This window comes from Mustela nigripes, chromosome 7 (genome assembly GCF_022355385.1).
Source record: "Mustela nigripes isolate SB6536 chromosome 7, MUSNIG.SB6536, whole genome shotgun sequence".
NCBI classification, from domain to species: Eukaryota; Metazoa; Chordata; class Mammalia; order Carnivora; family Mustelidae; genus Mustela; species Mustela nigripes.
Window position 1 is genome coordinate 81,195,934 of NC_081563.1, and position 24,460 is coordinate 81,220,393.

At 42.2% G+C, this 24,460-nt stretch overlaps 2 protein-coding genes across 16 annotated transcripts in view; one reads left to right on the forward strand and one right to left on the reverse strand.

Moving 5' to 3' along the window:
- The window catches only part of CHST10 (carbohydrate sulfotransferase 10), a 31,022-nt gene extending 17,345 nt beyond the window's left edge, over positions 1-13,677 (reverse strand). The window contains exons 1-4 of one of the 2 annotated variants that reach the window (XM_059406266.1): positions 13,513-13,677; positions 11,510-11,584; positions 2,196-2,290; positions 1,516-1,647 (exon numbers count right to left, since the gene is read on the reverse strand). In XM_059406266.1, the coding sequence (XP_059262249.1) occupies positions 1,516-1,647; positions 2,196-2,238 (175 nt within the window). In that variant the 5' untranslated portion in view covers positions 2,239-2,290; positions 11,510-11,584; positions 13,513-13,677. Of the gene's footprint in view, positions 1-1,515; positions 1,648-2,195; positions 2,330-11,509; positions 11,585-13,512 lie in introns of both variants that reach the window. The other variant, XM_059406267.1, reaches the window with a different exon arrangement.
- A 188-nt stretch (positions 13,678-13,865) lies between these two features.
- The window catches only part of NMS (neuromedin S), a 47,967-nt gene continuing 37,372 nt past the window's right edge, over positions 13,866-24,460 (forward strand). For 11 of the 14 annotated variants that reach the window (XM_059407845.1, XM_059407847.1, XM_059407838.1 and 8 more), the window contains exon 1: positions 13,866-14,086. Coding sequence is in view for 3 of the 14 variants with exons in the window: in XM_059407849.1 (XP_059263832.1) it covers positions 14,041-14,086 (46 nt within the window). In the remaining 11 variants the exon portion in view is untranslated. Of the gene's footprint in view, positions 14,087-23,431; positions 23,457-24,460 lie in introns of all 14 variants that reach the window. The other 3 variants (XM_059407846.1, XM_059407837.1, XM_059407839.1) reach the window with 2 other exon arrangements.

Consider the following 24,460-nt stretch of genomic DNA (forward strand, 5'->3'; position numbering starts at 1 on the left):
ACTGCTCTAACTCTTAATGAGGGATCTCCATCAGAGGTAAGTGGGACTGGACTGAAGCAGCTGGAGAAACATCTAAATGGTCAAGCTAAGATCATCTGAGTCCAATGACCCCCGCAGATCTGGTACCTGTTGTTCTAACAAAGGCCCAGGTCCCAAGTGGGAGCCATCATTATCTGTGATTACCCACAATGCTCTGTGATGCTCCTGACCACCCTCTATACCTGCAGTTGACACACCCATTCCAAGGCTGTGAAAACATTTCAGGTTCTCCCAAGAGCTCCTGGAAGGTGGGAGTGTGTACCTGTCAGGCCTGCCAGGCCTGAGCACAAAGAGGCTGAGTTACTGAGTGGAAACCCTAGAGGTGAGAACCACCTCTTGTGATTAATTTTAGGGCCTCCATCTTTGGCCTACACATCTGCCTTCCAGCCCTGTTTTTCCTCTACAAACAGCGTGAGAGAGGGAGAAAGAAAGAGAATGAATGGGAGCAGGACGGGTGGGGCACTGGGCAGCCTCGGCACAGAAGGGAGCTCTCTGGGCTGAAGTGGAGCCCAGAGCCTGAGGGCCACTCAGAGGGCACCGTTCGTGCAACTGCTGGGAGAAAGCAGGGAGAATGGCTGGAATGGATGGATATTCTCCTGAGGGTAGGATATTCTTCCTAAGGGCCACCACCTACAGGAGGATGTGTGAAGACTGTACGGAGTGAAGATGCTGTGCACACCCACGTCCACAAGCATCCTCCCTACTAGGCAGAGGTGGTCAGGCCAGCCTGAAGCTGCTTGTGAGTCTTTTCAACATCTCCTGTTTGCCTTGCCTCATTCTGCTGTGAAAGGAGTTGCCTTGGGGTGGCAGGTGCATCTCCTTAGGTACACCTGCAACCGCACAGATCAGAGAGCCTCACTGTACTCAGGTCAGTCTTGGGGCTGTCAGAGCATGTCCATTTTGTAGGGAAAAAAACCACTAACGCCAAGGTAAGCAAAGGTCAAGGGCATAAACTAAAGTAAGTTCTTCTGAATCTGGGTTTGCTCTTTGGATGTCTTCATCTGACCACCTACATCATCAAGTCAAGGGGAGTTATCTCAAAGACTACCAGACACAATATTTAAATCACCTCCTTGTGAAGTGAAGGTGACCTTCAACCATGTGACTACCAGCATGCAGCACCAGCTAGAACATGGGGATGCTGGTCAATCACGGCAGCATCTCATGATGATACCGAGCAGGGCAAAGTCCCAAACCTGTGGCCCAGGAGATGTCCTGGCAAATGGTACTGCTGGGAGGAGGCCACCAAAGAAGCCCACAGAGAAAGCATGCTCCACCCATCCCCCGGGGAGATGCAGGGAAGACACTCTTGTCCTTTTTCACCTCCTCTTCTGCACCTCTATAACATGAAGGATTTGGATACCATGACCTTCGAGGTCACTTCTGGCACAAAGGTCATCTGTGCCTGTACCTAGGAACAATACCACAGCACTGTCTGGGTTAGGTGAAATCCATTCCATGAGGAAGCATACCTACCATCAGGGTCTTTAAAGGTCAACGTGATAAATTTGCTAGCCACCATGAACATGAAAATCACCCAAAAGCATGCGGCCAACAGAAGCCACTGGTGGTGCATGTTGTCAAATGTCAGCCATTCAGTAATTCTTCCTGGAAAACAAAAGTGAGATGACCCTGGTGCTTATAAATAAATAAATTAAACAAAAAGTAATAAAAAGAATAGGTGACTTTAGTTAACAGCTTCAGTACAAATAATTTGAAATAATTTTTCTATTGATACAGGGGTATTTTTACTAAGTATTTAAATTTTATTCTTAATAATATGAACCCATCGATCTGATAATTCAAGCAAATTTAAAATACTCTAGTGGAAAGGAGCCATTTCTGTTTGTTTTTGGAATACACGATAAGATTTTGCTTTTGCAGATTTGCCTCGGAACTCCTTTCTGGCCCAAGCTAACATCAAAGCATACTCTTAGTACCCAGCAAGAGCCGGCACCTGGAAGCAGGAAGGCAGGAGTCTGCCAAGGGTCAGACCTTTGCTGTGGTAATTTGTAGAGGGCAGAAGCCATACTGAGACAATTACAAGCAGGCCTTGTGTAAAATCCTGACATGTTGACAAGATAGATGTAGCCAAACCCAGAATCTCTACAACAGTGAAAATCAACACCAGAGCATCTCTATCTCCATTCACTTGCCTGCAAGAGTCTGCGCAGAACCCTGGGGGTGGGTGTTTTTCATGCTGTCACTGCCCGGGAGTGAGGCACGGCATGCCAATCCTCAGCAGGTCATGCTGAAGGAGACACACAAAGAGCCGGGAAGTCAGTCAATTCTTGGCAAGAGAGACCAAAAAAAAAAAAAAAAACAAACGTGTTTCATTTCACCTTTAACACAGTGCTTCTTCAAGCCAAACCAAAACACTTAAAGAGACCATGCTGGACTGGGCTGGTTTCCACTAGCCAACTGAGGCCATCACTCCTGGGCAGCAGGGAGAACTGGTCCTCTCAACGAGGTGGTGCCAACATATGATTTCAGAAAGTTTCTGAATGCTAGATGGGACAGAGAGCAGTGGGGACCCAGGCAAACAACTCTCCTCCTTGTCTCAACAACATTTACCTCCTAAAATCTCACTGGAACCAGGCATCTGAAACCTGAATTCCCTCCACCAAGTGGTTATCCACCTAGACTTGAATATATCCTGTAGTGGGGAGCTTACCACCTGAGTTCAGCCTGTACACTACTGGGTGGTTTGGGAGCCATCCTGGCACCCTCATGTGCCACACATGAGACCCAGAGTGTTTCCTGGGGTCTGCAAACATTTTAACTGCATAAAAATGTAGGACACTAGTTAGCTTTGAACGTCAGATAAATACGGGAGCTTCCCTTTATCCAGTGGAGATACTTTCTAAGACCCCCAATGGATGCCTGAAACTGCAGAATAGTACTGAACCCTGTATATTCTGTTTTTTTCCTATACATACATGCCTATGGGAAAGTTTAATTTATAAATGAGGCACAGTAAGAGTTTAACAATGATAACTAAAAATAAAACAGAATAATTACATCAATATACCATAAGGAAAGTAACATGAATGTGGACTCTCTCTAAATATCTTATTGTGCTGTACTTACTTTCTTCCTGTGATGATGTGAGGTGGTAAACTGCTTATGAGATGAGAGGCAGTGAGAGGAAGGACGTGGGCACAGTGATGTAGTGTTAGGCTACTACTACCGACCTTCTGACCATTCGTCAGAAGGAGGATCATCTGCTTCCAGACTATGGCTGACCACAGGTAACTGAAACTATGGAGAGTGAAATCGCAGATAAGGGGGGACTACTGTGAATAATGTCTTAGTAGAAGTATGTCCCAAATATTTATGAGATATACTTACACTTTAAAGAGTGACTTGTCTCTCTTAAGTTTCAAATTTTACTGGGAGTCCCAGATTCTTTCTGGCTGTCGTGCCCAACACAGGGCATGCCCACCCCTCTCTAGCTGCCTGAGACCAGCCTGCCTGAGTTGAGTCTCCCTTCCTCCCTCAGTCCTGCTCCTCTGAGGCAGCAGGGCACAGAGAGCGCCTAGAAGGCCCCACCACTCACCAGCTCTGTGACTCAGGAAGTCACTTAACCTCCCTAAGCCTTGATTTCCCACCTCTGAGACAAGGCCCTCCTCCTTCTAGGGTGGTTGTGAGGATTAAATGGCCTGTATCTCTGCCACTATGAACAGAAACTGACCCTCTCTGACTTTCCAATTTGATCTGCAAAATAGCCTTCTAAGTGTAGTGGTGAGAAATTAATGTAACAGTGTAGTTTGCCCCAAGAAGAGGGGAAAAGAAAGCCAGACTCATCCCAGAGGACTCAGGGTCCTGATTCTTCTCTTCCAGAGAAGAATTTCCTCCCCTGTCCCCTGCATGCTGCTCTCCAGCATCTTCTGCCCCATGCCCTGGCCTGGTGGGGCTCCCTTTGCTTGGCCCTTGACAATCTCTCCTGTCCTCCTGGATCCCCCTTCCCCCAAATTGCTAAATGCCTGTGGCTTCTAGCTCCTTCGACCTTGTCTTCAAGAGGTTTCCTTCAGTCACAGCTCAGCAGGTCCCTCCCAGAGGGGAGAAGTCCTGTCCCAGAGGCAGGGAGCCCACGGAGCAGGCAGGGCGCCTGGCCTCAGAACCCCTGAGAGAGTGTGAGTTTGTGTGGGAGTGTGTGCATGTGTGCGTGTGTCCATGTACTGCTTGCAGGTGAGCAGGGTCTCCCAAGCAGCCTAGACAGCCCGTGCCAGGTGTCCACTTCCCTGCTGCTCATTTCCGCACAGGCTGCTTCTGAGAAAGGTCACTCACAGTGACATTCCAGCTCCAATAAAGACTGCCCCCCGCCAATAAAAGTGAGGCACTTTTTTTTCAGTGAGGCACAGACTGTGCCCGGCAGCATAGGGCACTGCAGTCCTTTCCCTATAAGACAGTGATACTCAGAGGGGTCCATCCCTATGGATCACAGTGGGAGCACTCCATTGAGAAACCCCAAATGCAGGCCTTTTCTAACAGAAGGGCAGCGGGGTAAAGGAGCCAGTGTGGACTGGAATAGGAAAAAAAAGAAAGGAGGCAAGTACCAGGCAGGAGGTAGGCAACCAGAACACAGGGGTATTGTTCCCTTGTACCAGTTTAAGGGAAGCCTTAGAGGCTGAGGAACACTCTGGGCACTGAGTGGCCTGGGGCTTGCAACCCATGCTTCGTTACAAGAAGTGCTGTGAACCAGCGAATACAGATGAGGGGAGCCACCTGGGGCTGCCTCCCTCACACCCACTTACTCTGCAGAGCAAGAGAGCCTGCTGGCATTGCTGGCTCATGGTGCCCTGCTCTGTTCAGACCTAGACATCCATCCCTTAGGCACCCCCTTGGGCATCAAGCCGGCACCTGGGAGGTGTTTATGGCTTAAGAATCTAATCTTTCCAGTGGGAGCTAGTCCTCTGAAGGGATCTGAGTGTGCCCACTGAGCTCACCTCTACAAAAAAGTAGGGAGACCATGAATAAACAGAGACTTACATGAAAATGAAGGGTCATATCATCTGTTCTTCAGGAAGCCAAGCGGCTCAGGGATAGGATTTCTATATCTGGGTACACTGAGATGTAAGATCTGCACCATGCTGAGGCCATGCCTGCCTTCCTAAGGCTTGGATTTTAATTTCAAGCCAGGGATGCTTTACTCTTTCACTCAGATCTGGGGTCGGGGGTGAGGAGGGTCTAATTCTCTTCTCCCAGAAAATCTACCCAATTTTTCACATCTGTAAGGATAAAACCACTGTATACCTACCTACCAGTGTGTTGTGAGGCCCCCATGAAAGAGAGCCTGCCCAAGTACCTCCTCTACAACTTACAGTCCATCAAGCAAATGTCTTCTTTCCAACAGGGAATTTTACTTCAAACACATTCAACTTTGAAAGTGAATTCAAGTAAACCCCTACTAAACTAGGACATCTAGAATGCCCTTTCCTGCTCTGTGCCTGGCCGCTGCACCGAGTCAGGAGAAGGCAGGTCTGCAAGGGCCCCCACCTCCCTTTCATCCCTGTCACAGCCTACCCGGACAGGGCAGGGACAGCCCAAGACATCTGGGGCCCCTGATAAGGGCAGCACATTTGGAAAGGATCATGTGCATAAGCCCTACCCCCTGCCAAAAAATGTTCTCTTGACAAAAGGACTATAAAGTCACAGGCCCTGACCAGTGTCTTGGGTAGGGTTGCCCAGACTAGATAGAAGTCTGACAATGACTCTGAGCCCTGTTGCCTGAGAGTGGTCACTGTGAAAGGCAGCTAGGGAGGGAGTGCTCTGTGCTGGCCAGCAGGCTTCTGTAAATGGGAAGTAAGCAGGGCCCACCCCTGCACAGCACAGGAAGATGCAGCTCTACCACCCACTCTGTTGGAACCCCCAAAGCCTCTCTCCACCACCCTACCTAGTTTCACATCCTGCACTGTACCTACCACAGCCTGTTTTCACTTGTTCACCATCTGTGCCCTCACCACCCCCCTAGAATGTTAAGTGCCCCCGAGTACACCAAGGACTGAAATAGTGCCCGGAACTCATTAAAACATCAACCATTACTTGCTGAATGCCTATATCCACCTAGAAACTTATTAGGAAAACTCAGGAGAGCTAAAAGGTACTTCTGAAGGCACCTTTTCCAACCTTCTATCTGAGAGTTCCCAAACTCTTTAAAGGATGAAGCCACCAATTTCAACAACCTCAAAATATTTCTCCAGTATCCACATGAAAGTAGTTACATATTTAATACCTATTATCTGAGACTAGAAAACAAAAGCTACTAGGACTTCAGTATTACTTGGAAATAAAATTACATTTTATAAATCACAGCACTTAACATGCATTTGAACAGATATACAACTGAAATATACTGACTGGAGGGGTGGTTAAGAAATCTCACTGGAATCCAAAAATTTTTTTTTTAATTTTAAATAAAACCATGTGCTGAAGGACAAGCCAATTACAGAGATCCAAAATGTCAACTTATATCCATAAATGAAAAGGGCAACTTGCAAAATTGGACTTATGAGCCTCTCTGTAAAAGTTATACTTGTGAATGTATGTGATTATATACATATCCAAATACATACATGCATATAATGCACAGAATAAAATATTGAGACAATGAAAGCAGTTATTTTTTGCTTTGCACACTTACATATTAAAAAAATTTGCAACAAACATGTTTCCATTTTATAGTAGAAACTAACAAAATATAAAAGATGCAACTCATATACATGTCCCCTGGTGTTTTATTTCTGCTGTTTATTTTTCCTACCTAATCACTACTGTCTGCAGTTTCCTTACCAGTTGGTAAAGTGTGAGAAAGGATGGTAAATACTTTCCTAGCTGAGAGAAAATGTGGTTAAGTGACAAAATCAACATGTATCTGAATATTTTGTAAACACATCTCTGTCTTCATTAGTTTTTTTTTTTTAAGATTTTATTTATTTGAGAGAGAGGGAAAGAGAGGGAGAAAATATAAGCAGGATGAGAGGCAGAGGGAGAAGCAGACCCCCACTGATCAGGGAGCCCGATTTCTGGCTTGATCCCCAGGATCATGACCTGAGCCAAAGGCAGCTGCTTAACCAACTGAGCCACCCAGGCACCCGTCTTCATTAGTTTTTATTTAGCTTTTAAAAATGATCTAACATTTAAAACATAAAGTACAGAGACTACTGTAACAAAAACAGATTCTTGGATCAATAGTTTTGCTGTACTTACTTGAGTGTTTTTTTTTTAAAGGAAAGAAAGTGTTAAGAAAAGAAGATTGGAGCCCCTCTCTGCCCCCACCTGGCTCTAATCTCCTTGCACCCCAGACCTACTCTTCCATAAAGGCTTTTCACTTTGTCAGACTCAAGTCCTCTGACTGAAGCAGCAGCAGGGGTTTGGAAGATGGTCTTCCCTGCAAAGAGAAAGGCAGGGCTGGCTGCAGAAGCTGGGAAAGCATGTTCACCCAGGGCCTGGGAGCTTTCTAGGAGGCTCCTGCTGGGCGAAGAAAGCCTAGGGTGGAAAGATGCACTATTTTTAAGTGCCTACCTTTTCCCCTTCATGGTCTATAGTGAAAAAATTCACACATTACACAGAGACTTAAGAGAAAAGAGCTGCTGAGGCAAAAATTTAGATAAACCAGGACTTGTTCACGGAGTCATGTACTACGTGCCCCAACCAGAACCAGTAAGGATAAAGCCTGGTCCCTCTCAAGCACCCCTCCCCTTAGGCCCAATATCGCTATAGTTCATAACATATGACACACAAACACAAGTAGATGTATATCTGCATATACTTTTAAGGACACAATTTAAAAAATAATTATTTGCCAAATTGATCATGAAAAGGTATATTCATCCACCACACAAAACAGGTGCCAGGGATAAGACCCTGTTCCAAACCAAACACATATGCAGTTTATGTCCTTACAGAGCCTGCTGTCTGACAAGAGAGAACCCACATGCATCAAAGAGTCTATCCCAGAAGTAGTATGAGGTAGACACATGGCTCTATGAGAGGGAAGAAAGGACAGAACCTGGGTGGAGAGGTCAGGGACAGCAGTTATGTAAGGAGGTACCCAGACCAGAGGACCAGCAGGGAATGGAGACCTGGGTGTTGGGCAGGAGAAGACAGGGGCCCTTGAGTAACCAAAGAAATCCCCAGTGGCTGGAGTTTCCAGGTCAACATTAGAGATGAGCCAAAGCAGCTCTGGTCAGAAAACACCGATTCCTATAGGGCATTTATGGAATTTAGTTTCACCTTGTGAGCAATAGAAAGCCAGTGAAGAGTTTTCCATGAGAAGAACGGTAGCAGTGTCATGATTCTGATTTAAATTTTGAAGGTATTTTTCCGACAGCACAGTCAAAAATGTAAAGCACTATCCACTTGGCCATTCCCCAGCCTCAACATCATTTCCATTAGTGCAGCAGGAGCGTTCTAACACAGCTAAGTGTTCCACATCACCACCTGGACCTAACCTCCTAGACGATGACGACCACCACCGCCACCACAATCATCATCATCATCTCCATCAAGGTCTCTAAAAATTAGCATGTAAACTTGTAAGATCCACAATATCTGACAGGTTGGGTTTTCACAAATCCTGAGGACTAGGGGTTCCAGTTAGCCATAGCATGCTTCTGCTTTATAAATTCATGTACTCTGTACCTAGGTATCTACCTAACATGGCTAACTGTATGTGTAGGCCAGTGGTTCCAGCCCTGGAATCACCTGGGGAGCTTAAAAAAATATAGCAGTGTGCTGGGCCCCAAGAACAGTGAACCCAAGACAACACATATCACTGGAGATGGATCCAGGGCTTGTTTTATTAGCTCTGCACAGGATTCTAATGAGCAGCCAGGGCTGAGAACTGCTGGTCCAAGCCCCCAGCCCTTTAAAATGCAGATTCTAGGCCTTCTGACATAGGAACCATTCTCCTTCCACCTCCTTCCTTTATAAGAATGAAAACTAGTAGCAAAAGAACATCATATCTGTCAAGGAGCATCCTTTGATGCTACGGTAAAACAGCTTAAGAAGGTTTAATTAGAATCAAAGACCTCCATCACTGTTCCTACTTACTCTTCTTTCTAGCCCTCCTACCTATAGGTAACTAGATTGTGTAGAATTAGGATTTGGTCTGACCTTGGAAAAATCATAATAATTTGCCCTATTTATTTGAACAAAATGAAAGGCATTCCAAATTCCCTTAGGCCCAGCCCCTCTAAACCCACCCCACTAACTGCCTTGTTTGCCTGAATATACCAATTCTCCATGGGGTTTGCCTCCTGTACAAAGATGACACCCTCAAGGCTCATGATTTCTGTGTGCAGAGACTGGGGCCTGAAATGAACAGTCCTTCCAACATGGCTCTGCCAAGGGCCACTGCTCTTCCTGCAGCCCAGTGACAAATGCCCTCTAAAAAGCTTGACATTTTCTGTAATTAACTCTCCTTTGTTCAAGGAGCCAAGACAACTCCCAAGTTACCTCTTGCAGCTAATGGTGGCAAACCTGAGTGTGCCCCAGGCCCCCTGTTGGTCATGGTGTGCTGCCCTGTACTGAGCCCCTGGGGCCCCCAGGAGTCAGCATACCTGTCTTCTGAGCTTTCCTATTTCCAGTCATTAAATGAGATTTTTCACTTGGAGAGGTCAGGTTCTGAAACCAAGCCAGAGGGCTGGGCTCTTAGAAAACCCACAAGTCAGAAATGATGGTTAAGGTGGTTTTCCTTCTTACGGGGAAAGCAGGGTTAGGGAAGCAAAAATATAGCTGAACCTACCAGAAATCTCAGTCTTTTTTTTTTTTTTTTGGTCCTCTAAACTAAAGAAGACAGCACACATTTTCATGTTTGTAATGACTAACAATGGATTTGGTTTGGTATTGTTACCATCTTCTGGTGCAAATTCTCTCTCCTCTACATTTTCAAAAAGATGCTTGTAAATCCACTTTGGTCAGCTGCCAATAATATTTCTGGCAGTGGCTTTTCCTTGTGTTTGAGCTGTCCTCCAAAAGCACAAATCAAAACCTTTTTGGGTTTTTGCTGAAGAGCTTGACTTCCACCTGCCCTGTTCTACTTTTGCTATGCATACTCACTTATTAAAAGTTCTGCAAAGTTCTGTGGTAAATAAGCTCATTTAATTGTTTAAATAGCTTTTCTCCAAATGTCTGTCATTCATTCAGCATTATTGACCAAGTGCCCACTTTAAGCTAGGAGTTGTTCTAGGCCCTGGGGATATGGCAACATATATACACCCTGCTCTCATGGTACTTCTATAGAGGCAGACAGGGAAATAAACAGAGCTGTTAATATATAAGATTACACAAAGTAAGAAGGGCCATGGTTAAGGGGAATCTTGAGAAGAGACGGAACAGAGTGAGGGAAATCCTGCAGCAGCTTGGTCTGTGTCCCAGGGTTCCAAAAGCAGCAAGGAGACAGTGACCCTCATGCCGAGTAGCCCAGATAAAGAATCCTGTCAAGGGTCCTTTACTGAGCTGGAAACTCCTGGATCCCCCACCCCCACACATACATAACCCAGGGAAAGAACCACGTATCTGGTGTTCAGTTTTTAACATTCATTCAAAATACAGCCAGGCACTAAAGGAAACTTCACAAAAAAAGCCTGGTAATGCACGAGGAGTTGGTAGCCCTGGGGTGGGGGATTAGCAAGAAGGGAAACTCAGTAGTTAAGGGCTAGAGCAACCAGAGACATTCTACAATCAAACTTTCCGTATCTTTGGATTTTGAACTAAAATGTTACCACCTAATCAATAAAATTATTAAATTACAACGTGATAAAACACTGCAAGTGAATTTATAAAATATGTAAAGTGCCACGACACTCATGGTGATTTTTAAATTCATAGGGTTTCTTCAATCTAAGTTCAGGAACTTTGTCTACTTGGTCATAATCATTACAACTTACTGTCTTAGAATAACTGATCCTCCTTAGTTATCAGCATGGAAACACACTCCTTACTCTGTCCAGCTGAAGGATGTATCTGAGATTAAGACACATTCTCATGGGAGTGCCTGGGTGGTTCAGTTGGTTGAGCCTCTGCCTTCAGCTCGGCATGATCTCAGGGGCCTTGGGGTCAGGATCCGTGCTCAGTGGGGAGTCTCCTTGTCCCTCTCCTTCTGCCCTCTCCTCCTCCCCCGACTCATGTTCTCTGTCTCTCTTTCTGCTCTCTCTCTCAAATGAATAAATAAAATCTTAAAAAAAAAAAAAAAAGATTCTCATGAGTAACAATAATGAACAATAATAAACTTCCTGGGGTTATCTACATGTTAGGCACTGCTCTTAGCAAACCAAAGACACCTAATCCACAGCCTGGGAGGATGCTTCTACTATTATATTTAAGAAAAGATTTCTAAGTATAAGTGTACACACTCCTATTTAAGAATTTTAAATTTCATAAAATCTCCTTATAAGCAAGAGGCAATGAGATCAGTGAATGACATGAATCTCAAATAACTAGTGAGCTCACATTCTCCTTCACATACCTTCTGAGGCCTGGGATCCACATTTGCTTGCAGTATTTGCTTTGCCTGAGATTCCTGGTTCCTCCCGTCACTGTACTGGAAAATTAAAAAAAAAAAATAAATAAGCACCATTAGAAGTGATAAGATTGACCTACTTAGTACAACTTGGTTTACACTTGGGAAATAGTTAACCATTTTGATTATTCAAGTGCATTTTGCACAACAGGTCTCTTACAGAGGTGGGTTATACCTGGAATTCCTGGCAAATGAATAAATATTCTAAAAGTGCCAAAAGAGATACGTGTTTAAAAGACTTTTCCCTGTAACTTCAAAGGAAAAATGAAATAAGTTTTGTAGCAAAAAGAATTAAATATGTTTGACATTGGGTAAAGAATTCCTATACAGGATGATGGGATGATGAAATCTTCCAATGCAAGATGTTCTCTGGATTTTGAATTTCTTTAGGCTTTAACACCCTGGCAAATTCTAGCCAAATGACACATCATGAGTGAATAACTGGAAACAAGCCGAACTTGTGGAATTAGAGAGATTACAAATTTAATAGAGTCGGCTGGCAAAATAAACATACAACTCATTTAACACATAATATAGCCCAAACTGCCTGAGATACATGTAGCACAGTCTAGCTGTGTTTCCTTTTACTCTGAAATGCTCAGTGTTAAAACTAAAAGCAATTTCATGTTATGCAGATGGAAAGATTAAGCTTTATGTACTCAACATTCAGATTCTTCCAGACCTGTATCAGAAGAAAAGACTCTTCATTTCTGCAGTCTTGAAGGTCTTGAATTCATCCCTCTCGTTTCTATTCTGGCTCTCTCCCACCTTTTTATTGTCTAACCTCAAGCATTTGAATACAGATCTGAATATACCTGCAAACTGCCTAAGAGATTGCCTGATTCATTCTCTCCTTTGTTCAATTTTGCAAACCCTCCAGTTTTCATATTGGGCAAGGAAAGGATTTTTCTCTCAGGTATTTCTTTGAGATTCTCTTCTTTGGGGTCAAGAACAAAAATGGAAAGATTTTTCTTTCCATCTTGAAATTCCAATTTTGAGCCAAGATGGACTCATCATTACAGTGGTAGAAAACAGAGAAGACTATTTTCTCTCCTTGTATCTTTTCTTTTTCACCCCGACCCTGAAAATTTCAGAGTGAATAGGTACTGGAGATCATCAGCAAGGGGACCTAAAGTGAGCTGCCTAATTTTAAGAATGTCTGAGACATTTCTCATCCTGGCAGTTAAAACTGACCAATACCCAACTCTTCATGGCCCAAAGCCCCAGACTCTCTGGGTGTTTCAGACAAAAAAGCCCTTTATGACAGTCCTCCCCCTTAGCTAACCAGACAGAACCTGGCTGCACTTTCTATTCACTGCCCAGCCCTTTCCTGCCTTCAGAGACTTGGAAAACAAAAACGACAGCTTTTGGAAAACCTGGTTCATCTTCCCAGCCAGAAGTGCAGAAATTTATACTTGAACCTCCAACTTCTGACCAGTCTCTCGACTGTGAAAATCAGGGCTGAGGGCACTCTGCAGCCTTTCTGGCAGGAAACAAGCATTTCCAACCATCCTTTCCCCTGTCACCCGCCAAAGACATACTTAACAGTGCACTTAGGAAAGGGTGTACACGTTCCTTCTTCCCTGCCCTCTCTCTCTCTCTGCATGTTCTTTGCACCCAAGAGGAACATTTTCTTCCTCTCTGCACCCAATCACAAATGCAAAGTCTCAGCCAAAAATGAAAGAAGTAAATTACAGATCACCAAGTATCTATCATTTCACCGGTCACACCACCGCGCAACAAGGACGCCGCCTTATTGCATAATTAACGTGATGGAGGTTCTTCTCATTAATCCCACCAACTAGAGAGGTGCTCAAGTCACCAAAACACACAGGGATGGTGCTCACAAAGAAACGCCGATTCGCCCCGTTTTCCCATCCACCCGGGATGGGGTGGGGGCCGGGGCCCCGGGGTCTACGAAACCCACACCCGCCAGTCCCAGAGCTCACCCGCTGCGGAGCCCGAGCTCGCCGGGGTCCTCTAGCCCTTCCGCGCCGCTAGCCGCGAAGCTCAGCCCGGACCTCGCGGGCCCTGGGGCGAAGCGCGCGGGGTCCTGGCGTCCCGGGAGCGCGGGAGGCCCGCCCCGCCGCCCGGAGGCCTGGGCGCCGCCACCGGCGGCCTCCGCGCCGCGGCCCGCCCGGCCCGGGATGTGGCGGCGGCGCGCCGGAAGGAGAAAGCCCCGCGCGCGAGGTCCTCTCGGGGTGGGGGGGGGCGGGCCCGCCGCCGCCCCACGCGGCCCCAGCCCGCCGGCCAGCGCGCGGCCCTGCCGAGTGTGCGCGCCTCCGCCCCCGCCGCCGTCCTCCGCCCCCTTCCCTCACCGCGCGCGCGCCGCCCGAGGCCGCGCGGGGAGACGCGGCCCAGGGGCTCCAGGACTCGGTTTACCCCCGCGCGTTTCCGTGGTCTGATTGTGCGCCCAGTCCTTGTGCCTCTCGTCTTCCCCGCCGTAAAGAAACTCCATCCCAGGAAATTAGAGAGAGATGTGCGGCCGAACCAGATCCCGCCAGGTCTGCATTCAGAACACAGGTACGATGTTTGAGAATAAAAAAAAAAAAAAAAAAAAAAAAAAAAGCCCAAACTTGGAAAAATGAAGAGAAAAAAAAAAAAAATCCAAACTTGAAAAAGGCAAAACTGCTTGAGTTTGGGGTACATCCCAGCATCTTCGGATCACCCTTCTTAGTAAACGCAGGACCTTCTGTTCTTTTCAGACCCCCCTCAGCTGACAGTCTAGGGGATGTTTACTGTTGTCTGGGTGTAGTTGGTTAATGCACAGCTGAGAGAGGCCAGAGCAGTCCCCTGCCCTATAGCGCTGTGCCTTCTTAACCTGCAGAAGTAAGACGTTGAGGTTTTAGAGCCTGGTAGAGAAGGCGGTCCCAAAGTTGGGGGGGGCGGTTATTGCCCTGGAAAAGGTAAACTAGTTTTGTTTTGCTGTAACCTGCATGCTTGTTAACTCCCTAGTTGTATCCATTTAGCAAACGAAGTAGTATAGATATGTGAATGCACACATAAAATTTGTCAAGCTTTCAAGGAACCAGGTGTTTTTGTTTTTTGTTTCGTGTCTGTGTGTGTGTGTGTTGTGCTGTTTTTTGCCTACCCTGTTGGTTCCCTTCTTAAGAAGTTAAACGTACTATGGATGGGGTACCCCATTTCAAAATTTCACTTTTAACATGGTTACTGACCCTTGTAGCTTCAGGACGGCAAGATGGTTTACTTGGTCTTTTGCTCACTCATCCCGGTATTTATTCAGCCCTTTCTCTGGGAGCTATGGTTGACAGGAGACCGTTTCCTTTTTCCTTGAGGATTTCAATGGACACACAGACACGGGAGAAACACAATTAGTAAGTTTGGAGCTCAGATGAGACAGAACATAATGCAAGGTTGAAGGGCCCAGGCTCTGGGAATTAGGCCTTGCAGATTCATATCTTTACTGCACCACATACAGATTGTGACCCTGTCAAATTCTTTTATTGTTCTTTGCCCCATTTTCTTCAGCTATGAAGTGAGGATATGGTACTAGAGAATGTTGGAGATAATGCATTGAAAAATGCATAGCACAGTTCTCTCCCAGTGGTAAATATTATGATAAACTACTTTTATTGTTATTATTTATTTATTGCATTCCTAAGGTGCTGTTCGAATATTAAAAAATACAGTTCTTTTTAGGGCTTCCATATTGGTGACTAAAGTAACTGAGTATTTAAAAAGATTTTATTTGTTTATTTGACTCGGCGCAAGCGCAAGCAGGGGGAGAGGCAGGCAGGGGAGAAGCAGGCTCCCTGCTGAGCAAGGAGCTCAGGACCCTGGGATCATGACCGGAATGGAAGGCAGCTCCTTAACTGACTGAGCCACCCAGGCACCCCTAACTGAGTATTTTTCTTAGTGTATTTACCAAGTTATTTTAGTTTTTTGTTTGTTGTTTCTATAAATGGACTTCAGGAAAGTATTAACATTTAGTCTTTATTCCCGGAGGATAGTTTGTAATGTAGTGGTTCTCAAAGTGTGATCCTTGGACCCTTTGGTCTATAATGTCAAGACTGTTTTCCCAGTAATGCTATGGCCTTGGTTGTCTTCACTATTTAGACATCTGTCCTAATGGAACAAAACTAATGGTGGGTGAAATTGATGACAGTTAACATGAATCTAGGCAATGGAATAAAAGAGGATTGGTAGGCATTGCATTTGTCACCACCAAACACTTACAATAAAAACAAACAAAAAATGTCACTGAAGAATGCCCTCCATGAAGCGGTCATACCCTTTGGAACAGGATGGGAAGTATACACAAGGCCTCCTGCTGCATACCAAAAGTATGGTGGTTGTCTGGAGGCAGAGCTCTTGGGTGATGGTTTGCAATGTCTTTTTTTTTTTTTTTTTTTTCATGGAAGAACATTTTTTCTTGAAAGAAGAACTGACAGACAAACTGTGGTTACACAGTCTTGGGTATTTGGCAGACATTTTCTCCAAAATGAATTAAATGAGCCTGTCACTTCAGCAAAACAACTGATGGTATCTGTTACCAGTGATAAAATTCAGGCTTTCAAGTGAAAATTCAAGCTTTTGGAAAACCTGTGTCCGCCACTAGGAGTTTGACAGCATCCCAATATTTAACAGTTTTTCTGATAAAATCAGTGGTGATGCTAACAACTTTTTCTTTCATTATTTTTTTCTTTCTTTCTTGGTATATTGTATGCTGGTAGCTTGTGGCTCAGTAAGAAATATTTGTCCCTTTCCCGGGTTCCTGAGGCAGAGCTCCTGAAACTTTTGTAATTTCCTCTGAATGATGGAGTGAAAGGAGCATTTTTTGTTCTAATAGGTGGCTTTGTTTCTGGTTCCTGACACAAAGCTCCTAAAACTCTTGGAATTTCCTGGGTGATAGGAGTATCTTTTGTTCTAATGAGGCAACTCTTCTAGCTAGCTTCAGATGGGGACTGGTCACTGCAAGGACAAACCTTGATTAGAAGCCAAGGACTTTCAGCCCCACCTTCACCAACCTGTGGGAAGAGTTGAGGGGCTGGACAGTAAGTTAATAATCGATCCTGCTGATGTGATGAAACCTCCATAAAAACACTTAAATGACAGGATTTAGAGAGCTTCCACATTGGTAAGCTCATTGAGGTGCTGGAAGGGTGGCTATATAGAAAGGGCCTGGAAGCTCTGTGCTCACAGCCCCCCATAACCTGGCCTAGGAATCTCTTCCATTTGGCTGTTCCTGGGTTGTGTCCTTTATAATAAATCAGTAATAATAAGTAAACAGTTCCCCTGTGTTTTGTGAGCCATTCTAGTATAAACAAAAGTGAGAAGAAGGTGTTGTGGGAACCTCTGATTTGTAGTCCTAAATTGGGGACCCAGTATTTGTGACTAGCGTCTGAAATGGGAACATCCTTGTGGGACTGAGCCATTAATCTTGTGGAGTTTGACGCTAATTCCAGGGAGTGTCTGAATAGAATTGAATTGTAGGACATTCAGTTAGTGTCTGGAGAATCAGAGAATTGGTTTTTGGTGTTAGAAAACACCTAGGCTGATGAATTTTAATGTCACAGAGTATGAAAGTTCATTGACAGGGTTTTAGATTCCATATCATACTAAACTTTAAGAAACTATGACTTGCTGAGTTCAGGTTTAGTATTAAAGAAAAACACTCAAAATTATCTGAAAGATTAAAATACTTCTTCCTTTTCTACTTACCTGCATGAAAAAGGATTTTCTTCATATGCTTTGTCCAAAATAACATTGCAACAGATAGGTGCAGAAAGAAGTATATGAATCCAGAAATCTAGTAAGCAAGACGTTAAAGAGATTTGCAAAAAGATAATGCTAAATTTTTGGTTTAGATAATATAGCTATTTTTCCTTAAAGTATGTTATTTATGGTACCATATGATGGGAATGTTATTATTTTCAAGTGAGTTAATAAATAAATGTTTTAAATTCCTTAGTTTTAATTCCTGAATCTGTAAGTTAAGATAGATATCCAGATGAACAAAAGCTCTTTGCATTCCTTGATAATTTTTAAGATTGTAAATGAATCTTTAGATCAAAATACTTGAGAACTGCTGTACTAAAAGAAACCCAGATTCTTAATGGTAAAAGAAAAATGTACCAGATTCTTTCACCTTCCACAACTACCAAGTGTATATCTTTAAAGTCAAAGCTGGAGATGATACTATGAAATAAGGGACGTTAACCACTGACCCAAAATATTACCATCTGTTTGAATCAAATCAGTGAAATAAGCAAATAGATACATCTATTTCTCTAAACCTAGGTGTCCTTATGGGGATATGGGTTATATATGAAGAAACATCCTATGAAAGTAAGAATTTTCCAGTTCCTCTGAGCATTCTATGGTAATAAGATTTTATAAATTTCTCTCCAGTACTTTGTTTTGGCCTAAGCACAAGTGGACTTGGGGTCCAAATGTTAGGTACATTGTTTTTCTTCTTACCACTTTCCTGTCTTCTCACTATGCCATAGGCATTGTCCATGTCAACCCAGGCAGGAGACAGTTCCCACAATACTGGCTGTCCCCTTCCTGAGCTCTTATCTCAGTGTTCACAACTGACACCAGCCACTCACAGGCTACTTGGGGTTTTCTTTTAAAGAATGTGTTTGGATATTATTTCTCAGCCACCCTGGACTGTAAAGGCAATGAAAAATTGCATACAGAAAGCACACATCCAAGTTCCTTTCCCGAATGCACTGAAAAATTGCACTTGGCTCCCTTGGTGGGTATATGAGGAGAGTAAAAATGAGATTTTTAAAAATGGAGTCAAAGTGAGATTCTTTTCCCCCCAGGCTGAGGCTTTAGAAGAGCTGTAGTGGCCACAATCAGGCATCTCTATGTAGCCCTAGAACTGTGAAATGTTCAGTTACTTAGAGGGTTCTCAGTAGACATGTTGCAGAGAGGTAGGGATTATTCAGACCCCCAGAAGTTGGTGTCCCTTTCCAATTTATAGCTGGCCCTGTAATTCAAAGGTTTTTCATTTGTTCGTCTGTTTACCAGGGGGCAGTGGAGTGAAATAGGCTGGATTCCAGGCTCTGACCCTCAGAAAACCTCCAGTGAATTTATTACAGTCTTTATGAGGGGTGGTTTTATCTTGTTAATAGTTTCTCCTAAATTAGCTAAAATATGATAGGGCTTCCCATTAGAAAAAATTTGCCAAGAGGATTTGTTTCATATTTTAATTCTGAGGCATTTTTAAGACCTACATTTTGAATTGTTGAAAATATACTTAAATATGATTAAAATGAGGAAAGCCAAAGAGATGCTGGACTTTTGAGATGGGAAGGCACACCCCACTGTTAGACTACATTCTCCATGTAATTGGCTGCACTGTTAGACTACATTCTCCATGTAATTGGCTGAAGAATAGGAGATTACATTGTAAGTAAGGCGGCTATCCAGAGTAGGTTTGGGCCCTGGACTAGGCCAACAGGATGTACACAGAAGTTATCTAAGCCACCATCTTAGGGCTCACCATTAAGAACATGCCAGGCGATCCTGAAGTTTTCTTCCCCCAACATGTGCCCCTGGAAGGCAGGCATACAAAATAGAAGCAGCTGTGATCCCTGAGTCACCATTTGGAGGAGAGCTGCAGTACCTGAATAGAATAAGATGAGCACAAAATCAGTATTCATTGTGGTAAGCCAAGAATAGCTCAGGGCATATGCCTTATGTAGCACAGCCTATCCTAACATAATATTCTGGTTAAATGACGAGGACACTGAACTGAAAGTTAGGAGACTTAAGTTGTGTGAAGTTGAACTATGAGAAATTGCTGGTAATTGTTCATTTTTGATGTTCAAGAATGGCACGATTCACCCTAGTATTTCCACCTCTGTGATCAGGTAGATATGCAACATTGAGTAATCCACTAATACCTTCTGTATCTCATTTTTCTCATCAAACTTCAGACCTCATAGACATCTATGAAACACTCCACCCAATAACAGCAGAATACACACTTGTCTCAAGGATACATAGAACATGCTCCAGGATATATATGCTGAACGCTAAGCTACAAAATAATCCTTAATAAATCTAAAAGGGTTGAATTTATACAAAGAAAGTTCTCTAACCACAATGGAATTAAATTAGAAGGCAATAACAGGAGGAAATTTGAGAAATACACAAAATTAAATAATACAATAATGAATGGGTCGAAGAAGAAATTAGAAAATACTTTCAAATGAATGAAAACAGAAGCACAGCATACCCAAACTTATGGGAATACAAAGGAAGCAGTACTCAGAAATTTATAACTATAAATGAGAACATTAAAACAGAGAAAAGATCTCAAATTTAACCTTTCACCTTATGAAACTAGCAAAAGAACAGCACACTAAACCCAAAGCAAGAAAAAGGAGGGGGATAATAAATATTAAAGTGAAAATAAATGAAAAGGAAAATAGAAGAAAAATGGAGAAAATAACAAAACAAAAAATTGGTTTTTTTGAAAAGAAAACAAAATTGATACACCTTTTTCTAGACTTACCAAGAAAAAAAGAGAGGAATAAAATCACTAAAATCAGGAAGAGAGGGAGAACATTACTACCAAACTTATAGAAATATAAATGATTATAAGTGAATATTTGAACAATTGTAAGTCAACAAATTAGATAAGCTAACACAATGGACAGATTCCTAGAGAGACACAAACTACCTAGAATTGACTCAAGAAGAAAATCTGAATGGATTCAATCTCTTCCGAGATTGAATTAGTAGTTTTAAAACTTCCTGCAAAGAACAATCCAAGCCCAGGTGATTTTACTGTTGAATTCTACATTTAAAGAAAAATTAATGCCAATCCTTCATAATTTCTTCCAAAAAATAGAAAAGGACAGAATCCATCTCAACTCATTCTGTGAGGCCAGTATTACCCTGATACCAAAACTGGACATAGGCATCACAAGAAAACTACAGACCAATACCTCTTATAACTATAGACACACACATCCTCAACAAAATAAAAGCAAGCTGAATCTGGCAACATATAGAAAGGATTATACACCATGACCAAGTGGGATATAGCTCAGAAATGCAAGATCACTTCAACATTTGAAAGTGAATTAATGTAATGCAACCATGTCAATAGAATAAAGACAAATCACATGACTAACTAGAAGCAGAAAAAGCATTTGACAAAATTCAATTCCCATTTATGAGAAAGGCATGCACTAAATTAGGGAGAGAATGGAACTTCTTTAGCCTGATAAATGGCATCTACAAAGCCCCACAGATAGCATCATACTTATGGTGAAAGACTGAAAGCTTTCCCCCAAGATCAGGAACAATACAAGATGTTTTTATTGTTTCTCTTATTATTTCTACTCAACATTTTACTGGAGGTTTTAGGTAGGACAGTTAGCCAAGAAAAAGGCATAGAAGTATCCATATTGGAAAGGGATAAGCAAAGCTATTTCTATTTTAGATGACACACTCTTGCATACAGAAAATCCTAACAATTTCACTGAACTATTAGAACTAATAAATGAGTTGAACAGAGTTACAGCATGTAAGACCAACCTACAAAATCAATTGTATTTTTATAGATTAGCAATGAACAATCCAAAAATGAAATTAAGAAAACAATTCCATTTATAATAGCATCAAAAGTAATGCAGTTCTTACGGATAAATTTAACAAAGGAGGTACAAAACTAAAACTCTGAAAACTATAAACATTTCAGAAAGTAATTAAAGAAGACCTAAATAAGTGTAGAGACATCCCATGTCCACGTATCAGAAGATTTAATACTGTTCAGATGGCAATACTCTCCAAATTGACCTGCAGATTCATTGCAATCCTCATCAAATTTCCAGCTGGCTTATTTGCAGAAATTGGCACTGTGATCCTAAAATTCTCTTCGAAATTCAAGAAACTCCAGAGTAGTCAAAACAATCTTAAAGCATCAGATCAAAGTCAGAGGAATCACTTCCCAATCTTAAAACTTACTACAAAGCTACAGTAATCAAGAGAGTGTGGTACGAGCATAAGAAGAGACATAAAGATCAATGGAGTAGAACTGAGAGTACAGAAATAAACTCTCACATTTATGGTCAATAGATTTATGACAAAGTTTCTGACAATTAATGAACACAGAATTTTCTCTTCTACCAATGGTGTCAGGATGACTGGGTATCCGTATGCAAAAGAATGGATTTAAACCCCTCCATCATAAAATATTCAAAAATTAACTCAAAATGGATGATAGACCTAACTGCAAGAGCCAAAACTAAAAATCAAGCAGAAAAATAGGCATAAATCTTTGTAACCTTGAGTTAAACAATGGTTTCTTAGTTATGACACCAAGAGCACAGGGTCAAAAAAAGAATAGCTAAGTTGCATTTCATCAAAATTGAAAAATGTGCTTTAAAGAATGCTATCAAGAAAATGAAAAGACAGTCTATAGAATGAGAGAAAATTTCTGCAAATCATGTATCTGATAAGGACTAGTATCTAGAATATATACAGAACTTCTCCAAATCCATAACAATAAGATAAAAAACTCAATAAAAATGGGTAAAGGATCTGAATGGACATCTTTCCAAGGAAGATATGCAAATGGCCAATAAGCACAGGAAAAGTTTCTCCACATCATTAATCAGTAGGGAAATGAAAATCAAAGTCACAAGGAGATACTGCTAGAATGGCTAAAATCAAAAAAGATGAAAGCAGAGTTGTGGAGAAATACAACACTTGTACATTGCTGGTAAGAGTATAAAATGGTGCTGTCACAGAAAACTTGGCAGTTCCTGAAATGTTAGACGAGAGGTTACCATATAATCTAGCAATTTCGTTCTGAGGTGTATACCTGAGAGAAATGAAGACTTTTAAGTGTACACAAAAACGTGCACGTAAATGTTCACATTGCTATTTATAATAGCCTAAGAGTGGAAACAAATGTCCATCAAATGATGAATAAACAAAATGTAGTATATCTATACAGTACAATATGACTTAGAAAAAAAAAAGAATGGAATGGATGGACCTTAAAAACATTATGCTAATTGAAAGAAGCCAGATACAAAGGACCACATATCCTATGTCCAAAATAGGCAAGTCTATAGTGACAGAAAGTAGAATCGTGGTTGCCTGGGGACTGGAGTAGAGGTCAGGAATTGGGAGTGACTATTAATAGAAACAGGGAATAAAAATAATCTGAAATTAGATTGTGATTGCTGCACAACTCTGTAAACATACCAAAAGCCATTGAATTTTTAATGGATGAGTTTTAGGGTATGTGAATTATAGCTCAATAAAAATGTTAATTTAAAATGTGGATGTGTAATGATTTAGAAAAATATATTTTTCACATATATTGTAGTTCGCTTCATTGTCTGTATCTGTTGAACAGAATGGTAGGTGGAAAAATGCTCAGCTAATACTTAGATGTGATTTCCAATCTGGTTTTCATGTAGTCTGGTAAATCACTTAACTTCTGAGCCCCAGTTTTCTAATAGGAAATCAGACTGTTATTTTGAATGACTGCTCTGTTCCCCTCCAGCTCTAATAGCCAATTATTCTATGGAAGCCAGATCTGAATCTGTGAAGAGTTGTTGTGGGGGATATACATTTATATCTGGGTTTAAGTCCTGTAACGAAAATAGCAAAGTGTGGAAGGAAAAATGTCAGAAGCATTCATCTAAGAAGAAAATAATATGGAAAAACAAGGAGATTAAAAAAAAAACAAGTAATTTTTTTTTGTGTATGTGGCATACGGTTACATAATTAACTATCCATCCAGCTGGTTGAAAATATAATTACTATTTTCTTTTCAGTCATTGCAAGATGGGACCTACTTTTACGTCTCTTAGTTATGATAAGAAACTGCCAGTTAAAATAAAGTTACTGTTCTCTTTTTTTATATAGGCAATGCTTCTCAGAAGGCAACATGGTAAGTAATGTAGTTCTAGGACGGCCCTTTGAAAAACTGGTCCTCACTTCCGATACTGAACTTACAAAGCATGGAAAAATGTAGCATTCTCAGATAAGATATGTTAATAACAGCATGCATAGGCTGAGAATATCAAGAAGTAACAAACTCCTGAAGTCTTATGACTAAAGATTGTTTTAGGATTGTTATCAGAAAAACTCTACGTCAGGTGGAAAGTTGGAAATTCACCACACATCTGTTTTATTTTCGTTACCATCCAAATCTTCCATTAGTAATAAGTTAGGGAGGTGCATTGATTCTTCAGACCAGGAGAGCACTACTTGGTTCCCATCTACTACTGATTCTCAAATCTTGCCGATCATCAGGGAGATGTATTAAAAATAATACAGGTCAGTGGCTCTGTTCCCTAGGGATTCTTTCTCAATAGGTCCAGGTAAAAAGACTAGAGTCCCTAATTTTTTTTTTTTAATATTTTATTTATTTATTTGACAGAGAGAAAGAGAGCATGAGCAGCAGGGAGGAGCAAGAGGGGACAGGAAGAAGTAGACTCCTAGCCGAGCAGGGAGCCCCATGTGGGGCTCGATCCCAAGACCCTGAAATCATGACCTGAGCCGAAGGCAGACGCTTAACCAGCTAAGCCATCCAGTTGCCCCTGAAGACCTTAATTTTTAAAATCTTCTCAGATGACTATGAGCTATCAAGTTTGGGAATACTTATCAAATCAAGGCCTTGAATTACTGGATATCCTTAGTACTCAGAGCCCGCAGACCGTAAAATACTATTGATGGAGGACTTCAACCACCTTCATTTTGACCTCAGCCTGTACTTTCTAATTGATTAATTTATTCTTTCCAGCTTATCTCTTAATTCAGGCAAAAGACCTAGCAGGCAAAGCATCCCATGATGGGAATGGAAACTACAGCTGTAGCAATAGCTACTGCCATGTTGCCGGCAAGGCCGCATCTATTTGGCTCCAAAAGATGATGATCAACCTGACTTTTATT